Source organism: Oenanthe melanoleuca, chromosome 1A, assembly GCF_029582105.1.
Source record: "Oenanthe melanoleuca isolate GR-GAL-2019-014 chromosome 1A, OMel1.0, whole genome shotgun sequence".
NCBI classification, from domain to species: Eukaryota; Metazoa; Chordata; class Aves; order Passeriformes; family Muscicapidae; genus Oenanthe; species Oenanthe melanoleuca.
This window is the reverse complement of record NC_079334.1, coordinates 55,081,491-55,105,041: the sequence shown is the minus strand read 5'-3', so window position 1 is coordinate 55,105,041 and position 23,551 is coordinate 55,081,491. Positions and strand designations below refer to the sequence as shown.

Here is a 23,551-nt window from a genome sequence, read left to right as displayed (position 1 = left end):
GGGGAGCTGAGCTGCTCTGTGTGTGTGTGAAGATGAGTGGGTTATCATTGCTGGCTAGAGCTTGTTTCCAGCACTGTTGAATGTCTTGAGTAACAAGTTATTTTGGTTTTGGTTGCAAAATGAAATAGGTTTTGTCAATTAATAAAATTTGGGAGAAAAAGCATGGGAAACTTGAGTTATGTCTTTTTTTTTTTTCTCCTTTCTCTCCCTCCCTTCTCCATCATTCTTTCTGAGGTTATTGTACTTCCTTATAGGCTGTGGTCCCCATCTGTATCTCTTGGTGGGTGAGGAAATGTACTTTGCTCAGCCTCACCTTTGTACTTCTCCATCAGTTGCCTTTTTAACTCTCACTGCTGCTAAGCATGTATGCATTTATGCAGCCTTTTCCTGGGCTGGACTGGTGACCATCTTCAATCCTCTTCTTAGAGCAGTTAGTATCACCCAAATTAGCTTTTTTGACAGAAGTTGATACTACAGGCAGAAGTTGTTGGGAAAGAGCGTGGAGGAGATACCCAGACAGCAGCTGCTTCTTGGGAGAATCAGATTTAATAGCAAAGTTTTCTGCTGAGTTTTGCTGTCCAAAGCATGTCTGAAATGAAAGATCTGCAGTTATGGGAGAAGACCCAAGCAGTTTACTGAAGGAAAGAGTTAGCTTGCAGGATTGTGGTTCTGTTCCTTAGGGATCTAGTTTCTCACAGGGCTATACCCTCTGCTCCCTGGCATGGCTATACTAGCTGGGTTTTTGGTGGTTTTTTTTTTTTTGTTTTTGCTTTTTAATTTAGGATTTTTATTGTAAGCATGGGGAAAAGAACAGATATTCTGGCTACTGTGGGAATGGTGCAGTTTGAAATGTTAAGAGAATAGAGGTTTGCTCCTGTAAGGAAGATTACCTTGAGCAGCAGGGCCTTTCAATCTGGAGCCTGTCATTTCACTGGGTTAATTATTTAAACAAATAATTGCAGTTCAGATATCAAAACTGTATTTCAGGTACAGTGATTTCTTTCTTTTTACAGCCAACGTACTGGCAGTGCAGTTGGATTTACATAAAGGGTGCAGTCAGAAGAAATGCAGGAGGGGTCTGTGATAACTAGAGACTAAGTTCAGTGCTTTCCTGTCACACAACTTCCTCTGCTGTTTCCTAACTCCTCCACGTGGAGTAAAATATCTCTCTCATCTTTTGACAAGCTGCGTGGGCGGAATGAAGGAGGTTCTTTTCCAGAGTGCTGCTTTCTGTCAGTCTGGTGGGAACTTGACCTTGGCTTTTTTACTCTGTGGTAGATTTCAAGGAATAGTTACATGGCTTTTACAAGTGGCTGTGTAGTACAGACAGTGCCAGAAATTAAGCTGATGCCTGAAGCCAGACTTGCTGTATAAAACTTGATCTTTCTGTGTTACTCCTTCGTTTAATTTAGTCTGGTAAATACCATCTTTGTGTGCTGTGCCTGTCCTTTTACACGTCTTTATGCAAGTTTTTACACAGTATGTTATGCCCCTTCGTTTAGAGATTGACATGATGAGCAATTATAACACTGCAAACTTGTGTAATCCATGGTGTGTTTTAACTTCTCCTCCCCTACCTTGTGTACTTGTAGCACCAACTTCAGAAGCATTTTCAGGTTTTTGTTAGGATAAAGGGACAAGGAACAGAATGAGCATCAGCTCTGCTTCTCACATGGAAATGTCTGATTTGGCGATTATACACATTCTTTGTAATCTCAGGGCCAGTATATAGGAAGGAAATAAAAGATTCTGAATTACAGTGGTGGTTGTAATTGGCATGTGCTAGCTATGTCTTTGTAGTTCTTCATGGAGCAGCAATGTTATATTTAACCACAAGGGGAGAAGTTAAAAATCTTTAATGCATTAATATTATTTTTATAACTGCGTGGCAGTTGGAGTTTCTGGTGTTTGGTAAAATGCTCAGTTCTCTTCCTCAGCCATGTCTGTCTTTTGATTTTTGCAGTCAGCCTAACTGAAACACTTGATTTTTTTGTAACATTCACATTTCAGAAGGTTAATGAATTCTCAGATCAGCAGTAGGATAGTTAAAACTTGGAGAAATGGGTTACGAAGTGTTGTACTCAATATTACTGCATCTTGGGAATCTTTCACTGAGCAATTGCATCCTGTATGGTTACATGTTAACTGGATATTCACAAGGTTCTAGTGTTAGCTTGTACTGAATTGTCTTCCTAAATTGAGGGAAGACCCTCAAAATAGACCATCTTGCTGTGCTCTGGCCCTTAGTCTTGGTCTCAGTGAGGCACCCTGATAGGCAGTGATTTGGGAAGTATGAACCCTGTGGTTTCTTAGTGTCAGAAAGCTAAGGGGGTTCATTTTATCACTGCATATGTAACACAGCAGTTGTAGGGCTGTGGTCTTTTCTTTGTCAGCTTGAGGGATTCCTTCTGTATGGCTTTGCCATAAGTGACATGGCAATGCACAGGAGGCTTGGCACTGTGGCTCAGGGTGTTCCTCAGATGTGGAGGTGCACAGGTTGGTGAGGGCTGGGGCAGGCGTTCTTCTGTGCTGGGTTGTGCTCTCGGCTGTGAGCTGTGTCCTGCTTCACATGGGTACATCTTTGTTTATAGACACAACAAACAAGAAAGGAATGCACAGACATTCTTCAAAACTAGACGATGCAGTGTACCTTTGCTCTGTTTTCATAGGCTGCTGAGTGAGCTGTGATCAGACACCCTGAGCTGATGAGGTACTTGCTTCTGAGAGTCCTGCTAGGACCAAGCCAGTCTGTGTAGACCTTGGAAGGCTGTTCTCAAACAATCTTTTTTTAAGCTTGGATTACAGCTCATTTCTTCAGTGTCCTTTTTTCTTAGCAGTACCTTCATTCTCTGTTTTATCTGTTACCCTCTGAAGATGATGAGCACGCAGTTGAGATGACAAAAAACTTGGCATCAAAGAGGTCTCAATAACTTGCCATTTTTTAACTTGAAGGGATAGAATCAAAATTCTTCAGGGCTGGCAGGGTTCCCACTTTTTCTAAACAGTCAGTGATTACCTTCTTAATAAATTTATTAGTCTGCATAAGAGCTCATGCCAGTATATGTACTTCTGACTTTAAATATTTATTTTAAAGTACACTGTAGAAGACCAGCATTATTCTGAGTGTTGTGTCAAGTTAGAGTTCTCACAGTTTCCATTTGAACATAAATACAATGGCAGCTTAATCCTACCCTGTGTTAGTTGTGTCCTGTCCTTTTCCCTCATTTGTCACCCTGTGTCTCTGTTTTTACTGGCAGAAGTTGTGCTTCCTTAGGGCAGCCCCAGCTTCTTACCTGTAGGAAGCCCGTCGAGTTCTGAGCTGCCTGAACCTTCTTGTATGCAGAAGCTGCTCATGCTCATCTTCCTGCCTTCACCTTCAGCTCTACCCTGACTAGTAGATAAAATTCAGAGCAAGGAAGCAGAAAAAAGCCTTTTGTCAATGCCAAGCTGTGACAAACTTCCCTGTCCTTCAGAGTAGGGACTGAAGCCCTGACGTCCAATTTCTGAAATTTGCCTTGTGGCAGCTTCACAAACACTGTCTTAGGGTGAACCTCATTTAAGTGCAGGTGGCTGCTGTAAAGGATGCTTTCTCCCTCTGCACACCACCACAAACCTTTTCTGTGTGGGAGTAGCAAAATCTCCAGTAGTCTGTGCTTCCCCAAGTCAGACTGCATCCCTGTCTGCTCTGATTAGACTGACCTTGCCAGAAAACCAACATTAGTTGCTCAGCAATGAGCTGATAACTGCATGAGTGATCAAATGACATAAAGGCTGTGGCAGAAATGAATGGGGTTGCTCCCTTTGGTGTCTGCCTGTGTTCTAGTGGCTTCAGGCTTGGCTGGGCTCCTCTGGGATTGGGATGGGAACACAGCAGTGGAGAAAGGAGTACCCAGTGGGTGACCAGGAAGGGAGAAGTTCATGTCAGCAATAGCCTTTATCACGACATGCTTTCACAGGATCTCTGCCATGGCTTGAGCTGGTGGCTCCTCCAGTCCATGCATGCTGCTGGAGATCCTCTCTTCAGGCAGTCTTCGTGCAAGGTTTCTTGTGCAGCTCTTCTGGTGGCATAATCAGTGTCTCACTTTTTATTTTCTCTGACTCAGGTGTCCTGAGGAAAAATGAGTTTATCTTCCTGGTCGGGAGTTAAAATTCTCAGTTTACAGGCAAATTAATTTAACAAAGGTTGCTAATTTTAGGTTTCACAATGAGAGACAGAGGTTTCACTGATGACAGACAGAAGGGTTTATGGTGGCTCTGTGTTAGTGGAAGTTGTGTTAGGGTAAGTGGGGAGTTAAGGTCAAAGTACAACTCCCACAGATACTTAGTGGAAACAATTAATGCCTTTTGTTCCTTTGACACAGTGGGGTGTGACCTGGATAGGTACATGTATGTGGTTTGGGATTTTTTTTCTTTTTCTTTTTTTTTTTTGTGAACCAGTCCACCCACAATTTTCCAGTGGTGGAAAGTCAAGGCCCCCAGTTTCAGCTGTCTTGGACACTAAGCAGCAGCTCCCCCATCTCCATCCTTCTGTGGATGAGCTGAGCAGCTCATTTTGGGAATGTCTGCTTAACACTTTAGCCAAATATGTGTGAAGGACTGTCTGAGGAAGAGAAGAGAGCCCTACAGCCCCAAGCCACCATGTTCTGCATCTCCCCTCTTCCCCCAACACTTTTATTTGCAGCAGCCAAGCTGAAGGTATTGAAGACAAGTCACTTTCACTATGCAGTCCTGATTTGTCTCCCAGGGAGCTTCATGTTGTGAGCTGAATGACACGTTACTCTCTTTTGGGGAAAAAAAGACATTTTAGTGTAATGCATATTCATGAAGCTGCATTATGGTTGCTGTGACAACTTCACCAGTGGCAGTTGAGATGTGTATGTTGAACTTTGTCTCTAGTCCCCATTGAGCCATAGAATATGTTACACAGCTTTCCACTTTTTTTTTTTTCCTCTCCTCTTCCTTCTCCCAGTCAGTGGACAATTTAAATTGTTTGAGTTATTAATGCATCTGTTTAAGACTGCAACCCCAAAGCACAAATTCCTGTTGGTTTCCAAACCGTGTTAACTGAGTGTTGCTTCTGCTGGGAATCTGTAACACAGAGGAAGTGATTCTGGTGGGATTTTTTTGTTCATCTCCCTTTAAACTTAAAGGCAAAATAATTGTGAGTTACTAAGCATAATGTTTCATCAAAGGTAGCCTGATGACTTCATCTGTTATGAAAAAAAAACCACCAGAGTCCATCCCTCTAGTCTATCCCTGTCTAATCTAGTCTGTTCCTAAAGTTTTAAGGACTCCTGACCCTGAAAGGTAGATGTTAGTGAAAACCAGAAAGGAGTTTGTTCTGGGTATGTTATCACCCTGAAGCCAGGGTGATGCAAGTGGAAGAAGACCTGACCAAAGTGTGATGCTGAGGCAGTGAATATTATTTCAGGATGAACCTGTTGTGATGAGTGTGGAGAGAGCTCAGATTCAGGATTTGTTTGCATGTTTGCTGATGTCAGAAATTGAGGGCACTTGCACAATGCTTGTAACTTTCAGAGAGTGTTTGTAAGCTGCTCTTGGCCAATCCAACTGAATGTTTGGCCCAAAGTATTGCAGTCTTGGTTTGCAATGACAAGTGATGACATTGTTCTATACTGAGAACCTGAGATGTATTGGATGAGCTCAATCTCATGTTGGGGCTCTTCTTGAAAGGGCCACATTGAGTGTGAGTTGTGCCCCTTCTGTGTGCTAAATATAATGTCAAGTTTTCCTGAAAGGTGCTGACTTGACCTTTACAAAACCATTCCCTGTTGTTCAAGAAGAGATGCTGTGGGTAAAGTTGGCTTTCTCAACAGATGTGAGCTTTCTGGAGAGTAGTTTGGGAGAAGTCTGTGCACAGGGGGAAGAAAAGGGTCCTTTTCTTTTATTCTCTCCTCTAGGATGACCCTGCTTGACTAGGGAGGTCAGACCAGATGAACCACTGTGGTCCCTTCCACCCTGACCTATTCTGTGATTCTGTGAAAAGCTGAGCAGACAAGGAGCTCTGTAGTGCACTTGATCTTTCTCTGGTTAATTTCTTAAATATTAATAAGTACAAAACATTCAGAAATTGACTGGAAATGAGATTCCATTCATTAAAATGAGAAATTGGGGGAAAAATCATGTAGCAAGAGGGAACTTTTTGCACAGAACATTATACAGAGGACTCTGAATCTGTATTAAGCTTAGATATACTCACTGTTGCTTCAAGTTTTAGTTAGACATGTCTAGAAAAGAATACACCAGGCTTAATTTTCAGTGTATGTGGATGGATTTGGCTTGTCTTGTGTTACTACTCTTCTGTCAGCTCTCAGGGTATTATTCAGGAGCTTTTCAGTAGAAATAATGAATACCAAACTCAATCCTGATACTTTCCCCTCCCTCAGTTTGCACATCCCTTCCTCATTCCTCCTTTCCTGGTGTTGACAACAATGTCTGTATTTTTTCATCCACACACAGCCTGGCTTTTCTTGAATTCCAGGCTCTTATACTGGACTTTTGCAGAAATGTATTTTGAGAATAAAAGGAGAATATGAAGGAGATGGAATACAAAGACGAGAACTAGGGGTATGCTAGATTTGCAGGTCATCTTCAGCTTTCTGAAAAAAAAAAGCTGTTTCTCTAGCAAAACGAACGTGGATGCTTTGAAGGTTACTGTACTGTGTCATAGTCTTAATGTAGGGCCTTTTTGACCTGGGATGAAATTCATCCAAGATGTTTTAAGTGGTTTCTTTGTTTGTTTTCCCTCAGGCTCCAGACTAACATTTGCTGAGGCAATGCTGTTTGACTTTGTGTAGCAGGTTTGTGTTTTGTTAACAGCTTTCCTTAGCTGTCTGAACCCTCTGTTGTGAAGCAGAGCCCTTTCTCTGAGAAGTGCACTTGAAGATGTAGCTGTTCAGTCTCTGCTGGGTCTACCAGGCTATAGACAGTACTCGTGTGAAAACTAAATGCAGCATCAGAAAACCAGAACCTATAAACCACTGGTGGGAGACTCTGGGGTGAGTTCAGGCAGGTTTCAGACAGCAGCTGTACATTGGGTTCTGCACTTCCCTGAGTTCCCTCTGCATCCCAACCTCTTCCATGTTCATGTAGGAGTAGAAATGAGGCATGAAGGGATGGGAGGGTTGTCCATGGGAGCACATCTCACAAATAAGTCCTTCCAGATGGCAGGGGTGGCTGTCAATATTCCCTGGAAGCTGGTTGTCTGCTTACTGAAGCCTCTCTATAAATGTAGTCTGAAAAAATTCTTGTAGATGTTATGCTTATGATTTTTATGTGAAAGTGTGGGAAAACTTGATTTTTCTGTTCTTAGTATAAATTTGGAATGTGAGTGTATGTTGGTTTTAGTTTTTGGGTCTTGATATATTCATTTAAAATAAAGGTCTCATAGTTGTTTGAGGGGTTTAGCTGTTTGGTCAAAATAAAGGCATCTCTTCTCTGACCCTCTGTAAAAGGAATTAAGCTTCAGGCTTGAAGGATTTGCATTAGCTGGTAGATATTAATGGCAATTATAAAGAAAATCTTTAAAGATTATTTTAGCTAGGAGGTTTTTAAAGCATGGAAAAAATATTGTCACATGTATGACAGTATTGGGAAATGGCAGTGTTAAAATGCATGGAGTTAAAATACTTGTATTTTTATTAGAGTGTTATAGTATTTGTTAATGGTTAGTTTGAATGCAGAGTGAGATGGGAGTCTTCCTTTGCACTCTGAGCTCCTCTTGTGCAGAGTTGCATGGTGGTTTTGATGTAGTGGGTATGGGGAAAAACAGCCTGGAACTCACAGCTGAACCAGCTGAGCTCAGAATGAGTGGTTGGGTAGGGGAGAATCCAGGATAGCTAACTGGGAGAAGGTGAGGGATGAGTAGTTATGATGGTGAAACAAGTGTTTTGATATTTTAGTTATTTAGTTACTGTATTTTACAATAAATCCAATTCTAGATCATATTCTGGTCTTTCATTTTACAAAAGCTTCTTCAAGCTTATCTAAATTTGACTCAAGTCAATTGGAATACGGAATCTCCAAGAATCTTTCTTCCTAGTGAAAGTGCTGAAATGTCACCATAAAAAAAATTTGCTGGTTGCAGGAGCAGGCTGCTGACATAAAAAGCCTGTCTTAGATCCAGCATTTGGATGGAGGCTGGATAATGAGTTTTCATAGGAGCTTGTTGGCAAGCTTACATTTCTGCTTAGGTTAATGTAATGTAACTGTAAGTAATTTGGGAAGCTGGTACATGCAAAGCAATTTTTAGACAAAGTGGTCTTATTATTTTTAAATTTTTACTGAGAAGATATTTTTATAAACCAATTTCTTGGAGTGTGGTTCTTTACTGTGTCCTCTTTTAATGGATAACCTACTGAATAATCCTTTAAAAATATTGACCCTCATGACATATCTGTCAAATCAGAATTTATGCTGAACTTCACTCAGTGGAGTGATTTAAAGAAAGGTTTGCATTTTTAAAGGGCTAGGTGGTAACATATGTAAGGGTAAGTCATCAGTTTTGTGTGTAAAAAAATACTGTGCATGTGTTCATAGTAATCTGTTGGCCAGGTTATTCTGTGACCTAGGGCAGAAATGCATGAACCACAAAATGAGAATGGAGCTGTTTCCCAAAATAGTGCCAGTCCCTGGCAGTTATGCCTGTGGCCCTTTTCACTGTCCTCATGGGTTTTTCAGTCTTCATTCAAGGCTTGGTGGTAAGTTTGCTTTGTCTCAATATGTTTTTTATATGTTTTTTTTTTTTCAATTCTTATGTGTGATAAATGAATGTGAATTTATGCAAAGGGGAAAGAAAGGTGAATTCTGATCTTAAGCCATCTGTGGAAGTGCTGGGTATACCAGGCTATGAAAGATGTCCAGATCCAGCCCTGGCCTTTGAGGAGCAGTGTATAAAGGTGGTTTTAACAGGAGAATACTGAGGACTCCTGTTTGTGTCCAGGACAGCAATGCTCATTTGCAGTAACTGCTCTGTCTCTAAAAGAGATAGAAAAGGCATGGGATGCTTGTCCTCCATCGTTAGGGGCTGCTGGCTGATTCCAGAAAAGGAGTAACAGTCTGCCATGCTTTATTATTTCCATGCATTTCTGTATCATTACCAGTGATAGCGTGGATGGTGAACAGACAGGATTTGGTTTACAGCTGCTTTGCTGTAGGTCTCTTACATGGTATGTAAATCTGGTAGAACAGAGATGGAGATCATTGTGATGGGAGAGAGAGTGATACAATTGTGCTGGTGCTTATCAGAGGTTTAAACTTCCCTCATACCATTTGTTCCCTAGTTGCTATTAATAGGGCCTAGAGATATTTCTGGATGTGATAGCTGACAAGTTTCTTCATCAAATAGTCAATGAATGAGCAAGAAGTGTTTCTATTTTAAACATAGCTCTGACAAGTGAAAGAGCTTCAAAGAAAAGCTGTTCTTAGAGAATAACCTTGGTGTGAGTTACCACCAGTGTTTCTCTATAAGTGATAGATTAAACACAGGGTTGCAACTTTAAGCATCTCTGATAAAAGAAGACTTTTTAGGGTTTTTTTTGCCAGCTGTACCGTAAGGGGTTTGTATTAGATTAAAACTTCTGTATTTAATTGAAAGGTATTGATTAACCTTGGCAGAGATGCAAACTAAGACGTATTTGAAGGGAATAATTTGGGTTGAACTTGGTATGAGTAGTCACTGCCAGAGTGTTAGGGTAACTGGAGAATCCATAGGGAAATGAAAAGAACCTCTGTTGAAAAGAGGTTTGTCCTAGGAGGTGAGAATTGCCTTAGGTGCAAAGACTGTGGTAGCAAAAGGTTTTTCTGTTTTGCTTTTTATTTTTACCCCTGAAGTAACATGTGTCTGAATTTGCCTTTGAACTTTCATCTCATACCAGTGTCTTGGATGATGTGCCATGAAGCTAAGCATGACTTCTAATCAGGAGGATGACAGTGCTGACCATGGAGGACAAAAGGGTAGTACCAGGAGCAAGTGCCTCAAAGTAAAATTTTAAAAATCAGTTTGCTAGGACATGGCATCATCTTCCAGATGAATTTCTGTGTGCTGAGATAATTGTGGCTGTTTTGTTATAAACTGACAGAGCAGGAGCTTGCTGGAGTGACAGGATCAAGGAACTAACTGTTGGGTTTGGCTTTTTCTTTTGAAAGATGGAGCTTTGGTACAGGATGTGATTCACTGAATGGGACCAGTTTGGCAAGTCTGGTTTAAATCAGAAATTATACAGTGCAGCGTCTTGAAAAGCTGCCATTACAATGAGTTTACGCACATAAATTAAGCTTTCTTCTGTTGTCTTTTAAAAAGCAAAATGCTTCTCCTAGTATAATTTCAGGATTATACAAGATTGTCAGTTGTGGTAATGTTAAGGATTTTGGCAGTGTGTTTGAGTGTGATTTATTGTCTGTTTCAGCTGTCTAATTTTTGTTGGAATCTTCTGCATAGATCTGTCTGTGGAGTTTTTCAGTGAACCCTTGGTACTTCCTGTTTTGTTAGGTTGTAAGTGGGATATGATAGCACCCTTACTATTTTGCTCTAGTTTGTCTGGGAATTTAAAATTGGTTGTGAAGCTTGGTGGATTTGCCTCTCTTTGATTAGAAGCATCAAATTGAAGAAGATGGACTTATCAGTTAAGCCTTTTTTTGTTTCAAGTAACCTGTTAGGAACTGACTTCTAATCTTCCTTTGGAGTGCAGGTTGTTACTTTCTGCTGTAAAAACTGCCAGGAGAGAGAGGCCCTGAAAATCTGGGGAGGAAGTAAATGATCAACTACTGCAAACCTAACCATGCATCTGTGACACTGTGGAAAAAGCCCCTGTTAAAAAGCTAAGCATATTTTTCCTCCAGTGGCAGGAAGGCACTTGAAAGATGATTTGGAGTAGTTAGTGATAAGAATATGTGTATCTAGATTTATTGCAAGCTTCCTAAAATACTCTTGATTTCTTGTTCTTGCAGAGACTCCAACCGTCATGTTAAGGTAAAGCAGAAAAGTGCAGTGCTGAACATGCTAAAGAAGTTGGACAAAATAAGGTTCAGAGGTCACAAGAGAGATGAGTTCCTTGATTTAGCAGAGTCTCCAAATGCTTCAGACACTGAATGTGGAGATGAAATCCCGGTGAAGATACCTCGAACGTCAGCTCGAGAAAATGAAGAGTTGAGAGACCCTGTAAGTACTCAATTTTGGTATTGTTATATTATGTTTTATAGTTTTCAGGCAGAAAAATAACAGAAATTACTAGTTCTTTATCCTTATGTTATGATTGTAACACTGGAAGATTTGTGGGCTAGGAAGAATCTTTCCAGTAATAGGCTTCCATTTTGTGGAAAGATCAATTAATATCTCAATATTAGAGTTCCCTGTCCCTGCTTCTAATTTTAGATATTGTGACTTGATAGGTTTGTTAACTTTGGATGTGCTTCTGAGTGTTCTCTGATTTTTATTTGTTTTGTTGAATTACTAATGAATATGTGAAAAAGAAATGGCAACTTTTCAGTCTGAGTAGCTCAGGTCTGCTCAAATGACACTGTCCAGGACTTTAAGGATAAGACTTCTGCTTGCTTCATTAGTGTTAGAGGGTCACACCATCTCCTTCTCCACTGCAGTGCTGTAACCAGTAGTGCTTCTACTGCAATTAGAGCTGGTTTAGACCTGTGAAGGTGGTGCTAAAGTGTTTTGGTGCTTGTAAGCAGAAGTACCAAAGCAGACCACCTTTTTCAAAAACACTGCTTCAGGAAAAAATAAATATTGGTTAAAAAAGTAAAATAAAATCCTTCTTTAACTGTTAAAAAATGGCTGTGGATCCATGAACTTGGAGTGCTACAGTATTAATTTAGCTTTGTCTATATAATAGTATTGTAGAAGTGACTTGGAATTCAGAATTTGTATTACCCTATGAAAACTTACTGTGCAGTTTTTATCCCCAAAATGTGATCAGACTGTTGTCTGAAGGCTCATTTCTTGGACCCTGGGGCTTGCTACAGCAAGCTATAAGCTGAAAGATTTTAACTGTGTATGCTAATGCATCTCTTTTGGGGTTGGCAGCTTGTATCCAATTCTGTAGCTATTAACTTTTTAAAATTTAAGTGGGCTTTCATGGTACTATAGACAGTCCTGCTTATGGAGAGTTTTTTTGCCATAATGTTTTTCCTATGATCATAGAACAAACAGGTGGTAATGACAGAGCATGTTTTGGTCACAAAAAGTCTGTTATGTGTAAATCCTCAAGCTTCTCAGACAAGGAAGTCTGTTAAAAGCTATTCCTTTGCTCTTATTCTGCTGAAGACATCTGTCATTTGTTCATATGTAAGTATTGTGTGTACTGGGACTAATCTCTGCTGCTTCCCTTCCAATTTATTTTGTGAGTTTTTTGTAGGTAAATACGGGCTTATTTTCATTAGACTCCAAGGCTTCATGTTTTGTGCGGGTATATATTAAATGCCTTTTGTATCTAATCAGAAGTATCTGGATGGCAGAGCTGGAGGCAACAGAAAGATCTGCCTTAAACCCCAGGTGCTATTTTCTGTATTGTTTCAGGGGAATAGTAGCTCCTGGGTGGTATGGAGGGTAACCGAGGGCACAGCAAGGTAAACTTGTAGTTGTGAATGGTTCCAAAGCCTTAACAGCTACACATCTGCAGAGATGGTCTGTTTTCTCAAAATGTTGAGCTCTGTGTGCTGAGAAGGGAACTTACAGAAACACTTTGCTTTCTAGCTGATTATATAGTGCACTAAACTGTAGTGGTCTAAGTCCTTGGGATACAGTTCAGGGCAGTTCTTTAAAATCAGGGAGAAAGAGAGAGAGGAAAGCAGAAATGACATCAAACATGTTTTGCTCCACTCCTGATGTTTGGGAGTTCCAAACCCAGTGTGATGCTGGAACAGCCTAAGAGCAGCAGCTGTGTTACAGATATGGGCAACATAAGCATATTGGTATGAGGAAAAAGGTCTGACGTATGACGGATAAATTTCAGCTGGGAATTTTGAGGAATTAACAGTTGGCCCTCAGAGGCATCTGCGCACTAAGTGCTGCTGCCCATCCGTCAGATGAAGGGAGGAGAAATAATCCCCTGTGCTGCAGAGGTGCTGAGAGTAAAGAAAGTAATGCTTATATATCTAAATCAATGTTAAAGTAGTGCTTGTCACATCCTGAGGTGTCTCCTTAGACCTGAGATCACCTCTGGTGGACATGCAGGTGGTTTGGAACCCAGCTCTTTCCAATGCCCGCCGATGACAGACTGCAGGAGGCTGTTCTTAGAGGTTTTCATGGTTGTTTATTGTTGCTTATCTCAGGAATGCTTGGTCCAGCGAACAGCAGTCTGCTCGCTGGACGTCCAGGGCAGAATCTGCCTGGCAGAGGCAGGACTTATCTTTTATAGTCTAAACTACGTACTAGGTATTTACAAATGACCCCCAATACAATACAATCTTGTTACATGGTCCAAATCTGTTCTCATCCAATCTAAAAGTGCCAGCGTGTCACCCAGCATGGATGACACGGAGAAGAAGGAGGAAGAATATCCACACCCCCAATTCTCCATCTTGGCCACGTGTCCCTTATCACAAACATTCTAGAAATCTGCTAATTCTACATTCTAACAGTCTAATTTACACTCTATTTACTTTTGTGGCTTGCATTTCTTCTCTCAATGTTGGCAAACTGTTCCAAGGAGCTAAATCCAGCCCCCGAGACACCTGGGTCCCATTCCAGGGTCCTTGGGGACCCCGCCAGGGGGGTCTTAAACCTTCCATGGAAGCCAGAGGAATACTCTGGACTCCCACAGTGCTGTCTGAGGTTCTGTGAACAATGCAATTCTGAATTCTTTGTCTGTTTCTTACTGAGATTATATAGCTGAGTTGTGCCTGAATTGGTTTTAATTCAGTGTCTAAAACTCATAACTTAAATTGCTTGTACAGAGTGTTTTTCTTTTATAGGCTTTGTAAGCAACTTAGTATTATACTTGTATTACACTGATCATGGCAGGATCCACTCTTATTGGTTTCTTCCTGTTTAATACCTTTGGGAAACTGTTTAAAGCACAGGAAAACCAATGCAAGTCTTCTGTGTAAATGGAAGTTCAACTATATCTTCAGTCTTTTCAGATAGATGTGAGCTGTACTGTGCTTCCACTTCTGTTCCTTCATTGTTTCTATTGAAATCTGGACACAGAATCCATGGTCTTGAAAGAGCAAGATTGGTGTCTTGGAACTGAACATAGGCATGCAGAATTAGAGTCCCAGTCCCCTTATGTGCATCTTCACTGTCAGCCATTCCCCAGATAAAGAATTCATCTCTGCCCCTCTCTACTCCCCTCCCCCTGGCCCTGTCTGGTGTATTAATCATTATGGAGGCATTAAGGAAAGATCTCTGCCTATTAGAGCAGCACAGTGCAGTTATATAAATGAAGGACCCTTCTGTGCTTTACGAATTTACAGTGCTCTTAAAAATGCACCTCTTCTTTAGGTATGCATCTGAGCTTGACAAACGTGTGCAAAAACTTGGTACAAATGGAGGTTGCAGAGTAAAAAGCCTTGTGTCTCATAAAAGCTTGTGATTGCAGAGCCCTGACCATCTGCCAGGAAGAGCATCATCCTCTGTTGCACTTGTAGCAAATGAAGTGAATGTTCAGTCCCAGGCCACAGATTGCACAGTAGCACTTAGTCCCAGCACTTCACATGCCTTGCTGAAGTTGCACATGTAAAATTTACACCCTGTGAAAAGAGAAAGGATGGCCAGATGAGGTTATTTAGTATTCTTTGTCTTTAAACTGAGCTTTACCTATTTAGTTCAATAATAAACATCCTAACCTGTGTTTGGGTAAAGCACACAGCTAGCTCCTGGTCAGAGGACTCTGGAGATGGAAGGATTTGTATTTTCCTTTGAATTCTCAGTGGTTCCTGAGAGTTTTTGTTCAAAAGGTGTCATAATTCAAACTAGTTTGGATTCAGCTTACAGGCTGGCTGCCTGCTTGTGTGGGTTTCCCTGTCTGATTTAAGTGCCCCAGCTTCCAGATATACCTTGAATAGGAGATACTTTCTTTGGTCCCTGTGGGTGTTTGGACACTGTGATAAGATCATTGCCAAGACAGCAGTGTTGGTTAACAAATTTAACTCTCAGCTAAACATCTCTTTCAATTCCTGAATGGCTTCCTAGATTTCTTCCTTTGTTCCCTCTTTACCATAGCTGGTTGTGTGGGGTTTTTTTAAGGGAAGGGCGCTAGACACTGCATGCAGCACTGCTATTTCTGCATTGTTTTGTAAAAACACCTTGTTTGCAAAATAGGTAGAGGGAGTAACCTGGTCCATTCCAAATCAATTAGCATTTGAGTTGTTGTGACATTAGAAATTGAGGTAATGTTGCTTGCTCAGTAATTAAAGTCTCCTTTATTCAGTGCTACCTTTCCTATTTGTACAGAAGGGGAGACAAGATCCAGTTCTACATGCAGGTATATGAGTGAATGTGGTGCAGAGAGATCACATCCCCTTCACAGAGTGGAGAAAGAACAAACTGTGTTTAAACCTATAGAGGCTGGCACTAACCTGGCAATGAGAATTACTAGTACAGCTCTCTTGTATCTGGCATATTGCACTGAAAGCAGCCTGATCTACTTATGCAAGTTCCCTGCCAGTGTGCTAGGATTAAATCTGAGTTATTGTGGTACAGAAAACATTACTTTAATTGCTCTTGCAGTACAGCTTGGGTTTTCCTGACACATGTCAATTAAAACCTTAAACTCTGCTCTGTTGGTCATCTCATTTGCAGTGATTGGAAGGAATAAAGAATGATGCATACATTACAGTTAAGAAGTTAAAGTCTCTAAACCTGGCTAGCACTAGATTTTTAAAAATTTATGTAGAATATAGCTGTGTTTTAGGAGCATGCTAGTATGAGTATGCTTCCAAGAATAGCTACTAAGGATTAACTATTCATGCAGATGCTTTCATTCTTAAGCAATATTGCTGAGTTTTTCCTTTTTTTACAGCAGGTAATTGCAGCATTCATGGGGAGCCCTTTCATAATTTGAAGTTAGAAAATGCACATGAAGTGTCAGATGAAAAACTCAGGAGGCTAGAACTTCATGAGACAAGCCGTGTAGTCCGTTGAATTGCTGAATACTTCCCCCCTCCTCTTTTTTCCTCAAATGAAAGCAAGTTAAAATGTTCTGTTTTAAACTACCTCTTCCCTGTGTTGTGTCCCAGCCACTTTCTCAGCTCTGAGGAGTGGCTCGAGTGGATGGTTTTGCCCTGGGGGTTGGCATATTGTGTCCTCACTGCTCCCCATCCTTACGTTTGAGAAGGGCTCCTCTCCAAGTTAATGACAAACTTGAAATCAGACCACCATTCTGTTAGATATTCCTAGAGAAAAATCGTCCACATACATGTGATGCTGTGGAAGGAGATTAGAAGCATAGGGTTGGGCAGTTGTGTTTCTGTGATACTGAAGATGTGCTGTGCTGCAGATGGACAGGACAGATCCACAGCTGCTCATTTGGGAGGTGACTCGGACCCTTCCTGTGGCTGTGCAGCAGCAGTGGCAGCACACAGAACAGCATCCCAGGGCTTTTGGAGAGGGAGGGCAGAGAAGTCTCAGGCTGGGAAGTGCTGTTATGAAAAGGGGAGATGTGTGTTTTAGATGTGGAGCTGCATGTGGTTTGGACCAGCAACCCTGAGCTCTGCTAATGGGTTACAGGTAATTCATCAACATCAGAATGTTCCTTTAACCCTTCTGTCTCTACATTCACCTCGGACATTTCTCTGTCTTCCTGGGCACTGCCAGGCCTTGCTCATGGTCCTGGCTAAGTAATAACGATTGCCAACATTTTAAGAGGGCTCCTGTGTCAAATACTGTCAAAGCTAGAGAGGCAGAAGGAAAAGCAGAAATCTGTGGAAGCCTTCAAGGCTTTTACTGTGAGTCAGAAACTAGGAAGGACGTCTGTACAGTGCAGTGTGGTTAATCCAGCTTGAGTCCCAGTGCTGTCCTACAGAGGCAGCAGAGAACAGAAACCTTTACCCAGATAAAACTGGAATTAATGCAAGTATTTTGTTAACTTGTGATGGAGTCAGATATGCTAGCTTCAGACAGAGGGACGTTTTTTAATTCAGAGGCAGGCAGTTGACCTTCAGCAAATGTAGAGACCTTATTTCTTGTTTTCTTAGGTGTGTTGTTGTGTGGAAAAACTTCTGTGACAGAGACATCTGCTTAAATGTTTTTCCCGTATGAGTGTCCTGGGCGACCTCAGTTTTTCTGAGTGTTTCTAAATGATGGTCATAAAATGTTTTGGTGATGCTAATTTTGGAACCTGGGTGCACCACCAAACTTGTGTCACTCTGTATCCTTATAAACTGTTTCATTATTGCATGTTAATTACATGATCTTGCTCCTAGTATTCTAGTGAGCAGCCTTATGTTTTAATTCACTGGATTTTTTGTCTTTTTTTCCTCCTCTCTAAGTTAGAAACCTTTTGTAGCTAGTTTAAAGATGTGTGCCTTCTGATTTTTAACCCATCAGTGGATGTCAGGCTGCTTGGATCCAATGCTTTAGCAGATAAACATATCTGGAAACTCTGAGTCACATTAACTGGTATCATTCTACCCAGTGCTACACACCACTTGCTCTTTTCTTCTTCCTTAGAGGCACAATTAAGGTATCCTGGGCTTTAACTATTGACTCAGCATCTCTGAAGAAGCAAAAGCAGAGCTGGTTCTCCATATAGATTTCTGAAATGTAGCACATCTTTGGGTAAAATACCTTGAGTATCTTCAATGAGGATGAAAATGAATATGCTTAGGTACTTGCTAGCCCCTTTCTTTTTCCTGTCCTCCCTCACCTGGGGTGGGAACCAGCTGCTGTCTAAGCGTGAGGCTGATGCCCAGAGTCCAGGCAAATTCCTTTTGAGTGCAGCACTTTGTCCTGTATGTGATTTTATTTATTTATCAATAAAATATTTCAGCAGTGGTACTGTTCCTTCAGACAGCTCCCTGTGAACCCCTGCATGCTGGGAGCAGAGATTGTCCATGTGTGTGAGATGTGGGTGTACAACACAGAAAGTTGTGCATTAACACCTAGGCAGCAGTCTGTGTTTTATAGATTTATAAAAGATATATATTTGTGCCTGCCTGTGGAGTGTGTTGTAAAGGTGCTGCTTTTCAGCTTCATCCACACCATCTTCCTTAGGGCCCTCCAAATGTCTGGCAAGTGATAGCACCAAATCTTGTGGTGTAAATAGATACAACCCAGCTGTGTGGATAAGAGATCTACACAGGTTAATTTGCATCCTGTGCTCATCTGAGACCAGTCTGTGGTGTTGTTGTGCAGTGGCTGGAGCAGTTGCAAATGGATCTCTCCTTGTCATGGCAGTGTGGGGCACGGTGAGGATGCTGTGCTGCAGCTCCCGGGTGAGGACTGCCCTGGGCTCTGTTCCTCTGCTGTCTGTGATTCTGCTCCAAAATGGGAAGTAGCCCAAGGCTGCTGCTGAGCCAACAGCTTCTGCTGCTCGACAGTGCTGGCAGAGTGCTGTGTGGGTGGGTGCTGCTCAGGGGGCTGGAAATAGCATCTCTCCTTGGCACTGGGTTGAGCAAGCCCAGGTGGGGAGTTGGTGCTAGGTAAATGCTGGGCAGTAACTGCCTACAGAGTGCTAATCTGCCTGTATAGACAAATTCTGAGGCTTAAAATCAGCATTAGTTCAAACAACAAAACAGATGTTTAATATGTATTTCCACACTGTTTTATCTTGAAAATGCAAATCAATTCCAACTGTGAAAGTACCTTGCTATCAGTAAGCTTTCTGCACATCTTTCCTAAAACATAGAAAATGTCTTAATTTAATGTCTTGTGTAGATTACTTGAATTTATTTATGTATGTAATTTAAACTGTCATGGTTAAATGCATGCAAGCTGGTGTTTGATAGGAATACAGTTCCTGTATGTTTTCAGGGTTCAAACAAGGAGTGGGGAATAGTCAAAATAGGTAAATAAATTCCTTTGTGTCTTGAGATAATTTCTGAAATGTAGGCTTCTTTAACCTATCATGTTGTTTTTGAGCATAAGCTGCTGGAGAAGCTCCTGTAATTCTCATTGACAGATTTTTGGTACCTGGTGGGGACTGTACACAAGTGCTGAGCAATCATTACCCGGGAGATGCTCTCACCCATCTTTCTCCCTGCTGTCTGAAAATGCCCCCTTTATGAGAAGAAGGCATCACCTGCCTTCTGCTGTGTGGGCTTGGGGTTTTTCTGTGTTTACTTCATGGAGGTGGTGGTTGTCAGTGGTCTCACTAACTAATCAAATTGCTTTTTAGTTCCTGCTTTCTGTAGTATTTTCAGTATTCTGTTGAATTCATTCAGAGGGTGCTGGTAAATCTGTTGAGGCATGCAATCTTCTGATTTCCTTCTCTCCTGTCCTGCTAGGATGAGCTCCTGGGCACCAGCAACATCCTTCTGCAGTAACTGGGTTGTGGGGAGTGGGGAACCTCTTCCTTGCTTGAGAATCTGTGGTCTTGAAAATTACACATTCCATAAATGCATATTAAAATATACAATATGTGTTGCCCAATAGCTCAGTAATTATTTAAAAAAGTCTTACTTTTGTTGGCTTCACAATTTTATGTTTAAGGTGTGTAGCATTGGCCATTCATTCTATGGGAAGAGGAGGAGGGTAATATAATAAATGGCTTTTCAGTCAGCAGAAGGGCTTAAATGATGATGCAGTAGAACTGGTGAGGGTCTGATGGGAAATACTTGTTTTCTATAGCTTCCCAAGGTTTGCAGAAGTGTGTTCTATAAAGTCACATTTGATTATCTTTCATTCACTTGTTTTGGTAATTCAGTGCTGAAAGAGGCATGTAGAGTTGTTGATACTTGGATATGTGATACTTTCTCACATGCTTGTTTCTTTACTGCCCCAAAAATCAGTTGATATATTTAAATGACAAAAAAGGGAAAAAAAAACGCTTCTGAACTTTCAGTATATTCTGGCTTTCTTACAGGCTGGTCCAGGGACCATCATCATGGCATCAGGAGTCCAGGATTTTAACAGAACAGAGTCTGACAGACTGAATGAGATCAAAGGTCACCTGGAAATAGCCTTACTGGAAAAACACTTTTTACGTAAGTATAAAATGCTCTGTGGAGAGGATTAGGTGGTTTAGGACTTTTGTAATAATGTTTCTCTAACTGTGGAAGTTGGCATCAGAATTTTGAGTTGTGCTGATGTACAGATAGTACATGGGTTTATGCTTCTCTAAGAAGAACTTAAAAGCATTCTCAGGGTTTCTGGGTCACTTGGGTATTTTTTTCCTCCTTGCATTCCTCACAACAAACTCACTATGTGACAAAAGCTGCGTAGTTGAAATCTTGATGTTGACATCTGCAGGTTGTCTTAGAGCTAAGTCAACCCTAATGTGCCTGCAGTAGGTGTTTTTCTTTCTAGTAATAATTGCTAAGAAGAGATTTATGAAGGGGAGGCCAGTTCATTTTTGTGGCAGCTGTTTCAACAAATAATGCATCTTAAAACACTTCTCTTAACATTATATGTGTTATTGGTAAGTGGTGTAAGAAATACAGAGAAGAGTGTCTGTAGATTTCAAGTGTGAATTGTTTGGATTGATGCTTATATATATGTACATATGCATGTATAATGAGAAAAACTTGTCATTCATGGCTAGAGGCAGCTGCAAGATTTCAGGGATTTTTATCTCAGCAGACTGTTGGTTTTTAAGACGGGATAGTTAAAAACAGAAAAAAGGAAAACAAAATAACTTGATAGAAGCAGAGATCTTTAGTAATAATAAATATAATCTTTAGTAGTAATAAACCAATGAGAATTCTTGCTCAGTTGCTTCCCAAAATGGTCATTTTAATATTTTGGTTTTGAACTTCAGAGTATTAAGGTTATTTTTATGTGTTCAAAGCTTGTCAGATGTTTTCTAAGGGGTAGAAATAACGAGACTATAGATTCTGTTCAATTTCTAGACTATAACCCAATGACAAGACTTAGATTTTATCTTCAGCATGTTCTCAAGGATTTGTCATTAATTTTCTGTGATTTGTTTTTCACTTGGCTATATTTCTTTGATGTATTTTCCCCCCGATGTGTATAAGAGGGAAGCCTAATGAAGGAGACTGGGCAGGAATTTATAACAAGCTGCTGTCAACTTCTACTGATACCTGGAAGAGGTATCATGGTTGCAATGTCAAACAAAAACTGAAAGATCTGTTTGACTTGCCTTGTTAGTTTCAGTAATTTACTTGGTTTTTATTTAACTATTCCTACAGAGTTACCATGTACTCCTTCCATCCCCAGGGATACATTTCTTAAGCTCTTGTTATACAATTGCTTTTTAAACTAGATGGGACGAATGTGATTTCTCCATGCAATCTAATATGCAACAGAAACTGTTGAACTTAGCAGAGCTGATTTCTGATTTGAAGTAGGATGTGCTTTTTGATGTGAAAACATGATAGAGCTCCTAGGCACTTCATGGCTGGTGAATTCATTCTCCTTCATATGTTCTTACAGTAACTAAATGGGGCACAGAGATTTGTGAATATTGATAGTCTTCAGGTTCTTTCTGTAATTTGAAAACCTTCTGATAAACTGTTACTTGTAGCTGAATCATTTTTCATTTTCACAGAGCTTTGTAGTATGCTCCAAGGTGAAGGATAAAGAAGTTCACCCTTTTGTATAAACTTTGAGCAGATGTTCAGGGCAGTGGGGTGGTTCAGCTGGGTGCTTGAGTCAGCCAGGGGTGTCTCCAGCCCTCATCTCTTCACCAAAGCCTGATCTTTGCTGTAGCTGTAATTACAGAGTTGTCCTGACAAATTGGTTGTAACTCTGTACATAAAAAACAGGAGTAAAAATCATATACTTGAGAAATAAGTGAGAAGAGGCTTATCCCTTATTTGGCCACTTTCCATTCAAAATTTTGGGATTGAATAGGTCACCATGTTTGTCAGTTGGAATGAAGCAGGAGTTCAGCTTTTGCGTATGGCTCCTGAGTTCTTACCTTTCCTTTTTCCTTCTCTTTTGAGTTATTTGGGGATTTTTTGATACTAAAATTGCTTCATTGTTGTTTTCTTCCCCAAAGTGAACTAATGGTGTGCAGAAAAACATTCTTGAGATGTGCTGTTTGTTCACTTAGGAAGAAGTTGGGAGGAAGCCTGGTCATGATTTTTTTAAAATCCTATTGCTGCAGTAGGTGTTTTTTTAGGAAGGCTAGTTGCTCTGCAGCATTTCCATACTATTTTTAACTATGGAATCTCTTAAGGACACCTTGCTATGACTGTGGTTTTGCATGAACAGTTTGCCATGTCCATTTCCTCCAGCTGGGCATGCAAAAATCAAAGCAACTGTTAGTTTGTGAGGGAAATATGCAAAGTTTCATGCATTTGCTTTTTAATGTCTTGTGGTTCTATTTGTTAGCAGCTTGATTCTGACTTTTTTTTGGCCTCTTCTATACTTCTGTTTATATTGGTGTCATTAGCCAGGGGGTTTAAGGAGGAGAGGTTTCCTCTCAGCTGTACATCATGTGTAATACACATACATTACACAGCTGCAAGACAACGTGGGTCTATCATTTGAGGTGCCTGGCTGAAGTTTTTCTCTGAACTCCATTCAACCATTAATAGGCACAAGCAATGGGTGCTGTTTGGCTGAGTAGTACATTCTGTAAATCATATCCCTAAAACCTAACTGTAGCCTTTACAAACTGCAGGGGAAATCTGGAGCAAGTAGGTCTGGAGACAAGCTGTTGTCTCTAAGGGAAAAATATTTCCATCTGAGATGCCTGTCTTCTTTAGCAAAGAGGTAATCTAAACTCCCAGAGATGTGAGGATGGAGAGGAATTGCTTAGCATGTGCAGAGCTGTAAATGCAAATAAAACGTGTCTGGAAATGCGAGGGATTTAGGCTGCGGACTGACGGGAGGAGGAGGCACGAGGAGAAAGGGATCTTGGATAATGCCTTAAGCAAGGGGAGGGATCATCTGCTTCTCCCAGCCAAAGGGGCTAAAGTTGCTTTTCCTGTCTGTGTGGGAATGGTCTTAATCTCTTGGATCAAATGGCTCATTCTGAGCCTTACTGTAGGAATGCTGAAAATGTGCCTCTTGGGTTTGTGGCATTGGTGTGGGTTCCTTCAGAAAAGTCTTGGAACACCAGCTGAAGGAAAAGTGCAGAGCTTAGTCTGCTGGAGTTTCTAGTACATGTGGTTGGAAAAAGATTTGTCTTGGAGCTGGGACAATCATAATAATTTATTTCTAAAGGTCTTTCTGTTATTATAACGTGGTTTTTAATACAAGTGAACACTGCCTTGGGCTAAGTGAGGGCTCAGTTTGGGAAGGCAGCTGCTGATCAGGACAGTTTGATATGCTAAGATCAGTAGTGGTTTTAGTGTTTCCATTTCAAAACCTAGTGTATCTCAACAAAAAATAAAATTGTGCTTGCTGCTCTCGCATTTGAAAGACAGAACAACCAACAAAACCATCTTTCTGCTTTAACACCTTTTTTGTTTTAGGTAAACATCTTGCTTCCTGTAACTTCCTGTGCCT

General features: G+C 40.8%; 1 protein-coding gene across 2 annotated transcripts in view; it reads left to right on the top strand.

Annotated features, from left to right (window-relative positions):
* The window catches only part of GRAMD4 (GRAM domain containing 4), a 75,360-nt gene that overhangs the window by 12,430 nt on the left and 39,379 nt on the right, over positions 1–23,551 (top strand). Inside the window, exons 1-3 of one of the 2 annotated variants that reach the window (XM_056511384.1) lie at positions 1,169–1,274; positions 10,969–11,179; positions 19,995–20,115. In XM_056511384.1, the coding sequence (XP_056367359.1) occupies positions 11,018–11,179; positions 19,995–20,115 (283 nt within the window). In that variant the 5' untranslated portion in view covers positions 1,169–1,274; positions 10,969–11,017. Of the gene's footprint in view, positions 1–1,168; positions 1,275–10,968; positions 11,180–19,994; positions 20,116–23,551 lie in introns of those variants that run through there. The other variant, XM_056511375.1, reaches the window with a different exon arrangement.